This window comes from Neophocaena asiaeorientalis, unplaced genomic scaffold (genome assembly GCF_003031525.2).
Source record: "Neophocaena asiaeorientalis asiaeorientalis breed wild unplaced genomic scaffold, Neophocaena_asiaeorientalis_V1.1 scaffold134, whole genome shotgun sequence".
NCBI classification, from domain to species: domain Eukaryota; kingdom Metazoa; phylum Chordata; class Mammalia; order Artiodactyla; family Phocoenidae; genus Neophocaena; species Neophocaena asiaeorientalis.
Window position 1 is genome coordinate 15,973,661 of NW_020185339.1, and position 5,827 is coordinate 15,979,487.

At 41.7% G+C, this 5,827-nt stretch overlaps 1 protein-coding gene across 2 annotated transcripts in view; it reads right to left on the reverse strand.

Annotated features, from left to right (window-relative positions):
* The window catches only part of HELB (DNA helicase B), a 39,558-nt gene that overhangs the window by 26,803 nt on the left and 6,928 nt on the right, over positions 1–5,827 (reverse strand). For both annotated transcript variants that reach the window (XM_024737151.1, XM_024737152.1), the window contains exons 5-6: positions 1,989–2,166; positions 455–596 (exon numbers count right to left, since the gene is read on the reverse strand). In XM_024737151.1, coding sequence (XP_024592919.1) covers positions 455–596; positions 1,989–2,166 — 320 coding nt within the window. The remainder of the gene's footprint in view (positions 1–454; positions 597–1,988; positions 2,167–5,827) is intronic.

The following is a 5,827-nucleotide window of genomic DNA, read 5'->3' on the forward strand; positions in this document are numbered from 1 at the left end:
TTAAGAATGAATTCTTTTTTTTTTTCTTTTTTTTTTTTTTTTTTTTTTTTTTTTTTTTTTTGCTTTGGGCTCTCCTTATAAAATGTACATGAAATGTCTTCCCCAAGTCACCCTTGAACTCTAATGAATTCATTTCCAAGTCTCTGTTCCCCTTGGGTTTATTCTGGTCTCTAAGCCTGATGCAACTTTATTTCACATATATACTTTTAAAATCAGGAAAACACATTTATACTTAAATTTCAACACTAATTTATCTTGGATCAATAATGAAAAATACTTTGCTTTTCTAACTGTGGGACAAAAGGTATACATATACCTGAAGGACAGAAAAGGTTTGCTAAAAGAGCATAGTGAACATACTACACTGAATCACCCTAATTCAAAAGCTAATATTTTTTTTACCTTTATTTCTAATACGACAGAGAGAAAATGCAAAATTTTAGTTATATTATACCTCGTAGCATTGTCCACAATTAGTTCAGATTCTGCTCTATGGTTTGTCTTTAGTTCAATAGCACAATTTCTTGACTTGAGAGTCTCAAAAAGATCTTTCAGCAAGTTACCAGGTTCAATACTGGGTAACTGCCTAATATCACCTAAAAGGGGGAAAAATACATAGAGTAGGTTTTATGTAACTGGGATCTGGAAATTTAGAAATTATTTTTATTTCTCCCTACTGATATATGCTATAATTATAAAGACTTACTCTGAGGAAAAATGAAAAAAATCTTCGTTTAAAATTACTTAAGAACATTAAGTCTTCAAAAATATTCAACAACAACAAAAACCATTCCAATTGGGCTTCCCTGGTGGCTCAGTGGTTGAGAGTCTGCCTGCCAATGCAGGGGACACGGGTTCGTGCCCCGGTCCAGGAAGATCCCACATGACGCGGAGCGGCTGGGCCCGTGAGCCATGGCCGCTGAACCTGCGCGTCCGGAGCCTGTGCTCCGCAACGGGAGAGGCCACAACAGTGAGAGGCCCGTGTACCGCAAAAAAACAAAACAAAACAAAACAAAAAAACATTCCAATTAAACAATATAAGACAGAAAAAATAGTGATAACTCAGTAAGGTAAAACATGAACTTTTTTCATATCTATAAACACAGGCAAACTGTTGGGGCATATATTTTCACCAACAGGTAAAGAAAAAAACAGGCCTTAGATATCTAGAATTTAGTCACTTATTCAATCTTGCTCAATGTCTTACTAAACATGGAAAAATCTATGGCCTCAAATAAACTTAACGTACAAAATGCAAAATAAACAAACCCAGCGCATTTGATAATAAATTCAGTAATGTAATGATAACATTTTGCTCTATTAAAAATCTTTTTACTTTAAACACACAAGCAAACCTTAGAGAAAAGAGAAACTATTTTCTGGTGGAAACTGAAAGAATGCTTAAGCTATTAATAAAATCAACTGCTTACACAATATCCTCAAATACGTAAAACAGTTATTTATAAATATATTGATTCTCTCATTGCAATTCTATTTTCTCCTCCATTAAAAAACATGGTCTACACATCGGTACTACCTAATAGCATCAAACTGAATCTCACCGGAATTGGAAAGGACTTGTGAGGCTGGTGAGGTCTAATGTGAATTACTAGCTTAAAATTGTAAAATTACTTGTAAGTGGTCTATAATTCAGACTTTCTATTACTTCCAAATGATCCACACCCTGATTTACTCTGAGTCTGTGAGAATTTTACTATTTTAATAGTCACCATTTAGGTAATTACAGTAACTCCTCACAACTCTATTTCATTCACAACCTAGCTTGCTGATATCCTGGCCAAAACATAGAGCCACCCAAGCTCATAGAGACTGGTCAGACTGAACTCAGAGTGGCTTCAGAGTGGGGTCTGAGAAATGGCTTCCCGCCTGTAGGATATGGATATTAAAACAGTGAAATGGTATAAAGAACGTACTAACCACAATAATTTGAACCAAACAATTAGGATTCCAACAATATTTTAACTTACCAAGGATAATAAGCTTAGAAAGGTGGGAGTGCTCACACAGTAAATTTAAAACTGATTTAAAGATTCCGACAGATACCAAACTCCCTTCATCCACAACCAGAACTCTAACTGAAGAAAATTTCCATGGCATGTCTTTGGTCATTGTTTTTGTCTCCCATAAGTAGAAGCTATAATTGACCTACAAACAAAGTATGGCATTTTAAAATTCAGGTTATAAAATTTACCAAAAAAGAAAACAAATTTTTTTAACAACATATTCTTTTAAAACAAAACTCTTAAATGGGGAAGGGACAGGGAGGATGTACATAGAGTAACACAGGGAAACAGACTAAAGAAATAGAGAACACAAAAGTTATAGGATGAATCCCAGAAAAGACAGATGAAATAGTTCAAAACATTGCTTCCTAGGGAGTACTTGGTGTGTTTAACAAGCTTCTCACACAGCACCATTCCACTGCAAGAACCCCAACTGTTCTCTTATTACTCTTGACCAGACAGAACTCCGTATTGTTTTCTACCCCCAAATAAACCTTCTCTTGGCCTTCTGAGATGGCCCAAACACTTAAGCCCCACTCTTCTGCCAACTGTAATACTCCATTCTGGACATTAGGGGGTGCCCGCCCAAACTAACTATGAAAATACTACTTTTTCTCCTAGTATTCTAACTCCCTTACGTCCCCAACATTGAAAAAACCACCACCAAGACAACTAAAAAAACTATTTATTACAGGGGTAATAATATTTACTATTTAAAAAAATACAGAAGAGGGAAACATTTTTTTGTAAAATTACAACCAGAGAATGTTAAATGTTTTGTTGTATACCATTTCCACAAATGTTTCTATGTTGTATGCATCTATCTACATATGCTCACTTACACTAAAAAATTATTTGCATTTTTTTCTGCTAAACCCGGTATCCCTAGCCCAAGGATGATAGCTAAGTGGCATAAGTGCCAACTCAATGCCTCTCCTGTGCCCTTACACTCTTTCCTGAGCCTAAACGTGGCTTCAGAAATGTCCTCCCAGCACCCAACCTGATATTAAGATACTACCAATTGATCAGAGTTGGAACTTAAGATGAAATTTAGTAACGAGCCCTCTCTGGCCTCTCCTTTTCTAATTCAATCCTTCAGACTAAACAGAAGTGAAGGCGTAATGGCAAAAATCATAAACTGATCAGAAGACTCTTCCACCAATGAGCTACACTGAACTGCTCTAGGATCCTGCCCACTCACGTGACAAATAAAAGTAATGCAAAAGCAATTTCTGAGGTGGCTCGTGGGTCTATGATTCTGGTAGCCTTCCTTAGAACTGCTTTCTTCATTTCACTCTCTTGCTTAGGAACCTAAATGGCTCCCCAGTAAATCAAGTCCAAGCTTCTTTGTTAGGTATATAAGGTCTGTAGTAAATGAAGGGATCATGGCACCTTGGTAAGAGAAGCAAGCTGGGAGGTCAGAAATGTGAATCCCAGTGCTAGCTCTGCACTCAGTTAAGGTTTGGGGCCAATTGTTTAACACACCCAAATTTTAAATGGCTCTCCTGTAAAATGCAGATAACATCACTTACCCACTTCACTCGTTTGTCAAGGATTTAATGAAACGGCAAAATACTTTACAAACTTTAAAGCTCAAATTCCCGGTCTAAACCAAGTGTAATTTCCATTATCTTACAATACACAGACTTCATTCTAATCAACGCAGTCCCCTCAAAACCCTCTATATGCACTTGATCATTCACCTCAATGCCTCTGGGAAGGCCTTTCCCTTAAATAAAATGTTCTTCTCCTTACCTGAGCTTCCTTGTCCATTAGACTCCAATTCAATTATTATTTCCTTCAGAAATCTTCCAACGACTAAGTTCCTTGATCTATAAAATGGCAGATCAGGGCTAAAGGAAACTCTCCAACTCTTTACAAGTTTAAAACTTCATGACTCTTAACTATAGCCAAAGCTATTTTTTTCAAGCATCTTAATTCATTTGAAATTTTTATTATGCAACTACTATTTGCTAGGCACTGTTGTAGGCAAAGGAGATAAAGCACTAAACCAGATGATCCAAGTCCTCACTTTGACGGAGCTTTCATTCTACAAAATGTGGACTCATGTTTAAAACCAGTCCTATTGAGAAACAGGGCATGTGCCAGAATCTAAACTAACTACAGCATTAAGCATACACTTTAGTTTACCTGACTTTTTTTTTCATAATAAGACGTTCTCAATGAAGGAAGCAGTACACTGATCTACTTTCTGGCACAAGCTCCTAACTCACTGCAAACAGTAACAGTTTATATAGACTGGCTGTTTTGAGTGGCACTGATCTAAGTGATTAGCTACCACAAGGCAAGGATCTAGAAGACATTCAATAAATGCCTACTGGAAGAGTCAGTGTCAGAGTGAGGAGGTGTGACAGTGTGGCAGCTCCTGGCTTTGGCAATGGAGGAAGGAAGCCATGATCCAAGAAATGTCGGCATCCTCCGGGAAGGAGCTCAGCCCTGATGACACCTTAACACACTGTGACCTCTGTTTTGGACTGCTAGCTTTCAGAACTAGCAAGAAATTTGGGCACAGAGAAGTTAAATAACTTGTTGAATATGAAACAACCAGCAAGGATGGAGACAGTATTCAGCCAAGTTCTATTTTTAGGTTTTTGAGAAACCAGCATACTCTTTTCCACAGTGGCTGCACCAATTTACGTTCTCACCAACAATATAGTCTGGGGGAGTGTACTTTCTAAGAATTTGTCCGGGGACGAGGGGAAGATGGCGGAAGAGTAAGACGTGGAGATCACCTTCCTCCCCACAGATACACCAGAAATACATCTACACGTGGAACAACTCCTACAGAACACCTACTGAATGCTGGCAGAAGACCTCAGACCTCCCAAAAGGCAAGAAACGCCCCCCACGTACCTGGGTAGGGCAAAAGAAAAAACAGAGACAAAAGAATAAGGCCGGGACCTACACCAGTGGGAGGGAGCTGTGAAGGAGGAAAGGTTTCCACACACTAGGAAGCCCCTTCGCGGGCAGAGACTGCGGATGGCACGGGGGAAAGCTTCGGAGCTGCAGAGGAGAGCACAGCAACAGGGGTGCGGAGGGCAAAGCGGGGAGATTCCTGCACAGAAGATCGGTGCCAACCGGCACTCACCAGCCCGAGAGGCTGGTCTGCTCCCCCACGGGGGCGGGGGGGGGCTGGGAGCTGAGACTCGGGCTTCGGTGGGAGCGCAGGGAGAGGACCGGGGTTGGCAGCATGAACACAGCCTGAAGGGGGTTAGTGCACCACAGCTAGCCGCGAGGGAGTCCGGGAAAAGGTCTGGAGCTGCCAAAGAGGCAAGAGGCTGTTTCCTCCCTCTTTGTTTCTTGGTGCGCGAGGAGAGGGGATTGAGAGCGCTGCTTAAAGGAGCTCCAGAGACAGGCGCGAGCCGCGGCTAAAAGCGCGGACCCCAGAGACGGGCATGAGACGCTAAGGCTGATGCTGCGGCCACCAAGAAGCCTGTGTGCGAGCACAGGTCACTATCCACACCCGCCTTCCGGGAAGCCTGTGCAGCCCGCCACTGCCAGGTTCCCGGGATGCAGGGACAACTTCCCCGGAAGAACGCAAACACGGCGGGCCTCAGGCTGGTGCAACGTCACGCCGGCCTCTGCCGCTGCAGGCTCACCCCGCACTCCGTACCCCTCCCTCCCCCTGGCCTGAGTTAGCCAGAGCCTCCAAATCAGCGGCTCCTTTAACCCCGTCCTGTCTGAGCGAAGAACAGACGCCCTCCGGCGACCTACACGCAGAGGTGGCACCAAATCCAAAGCTGAGCCCCTGGGAGCTGTGAGAACAAAGAAGAGAAAGGGAA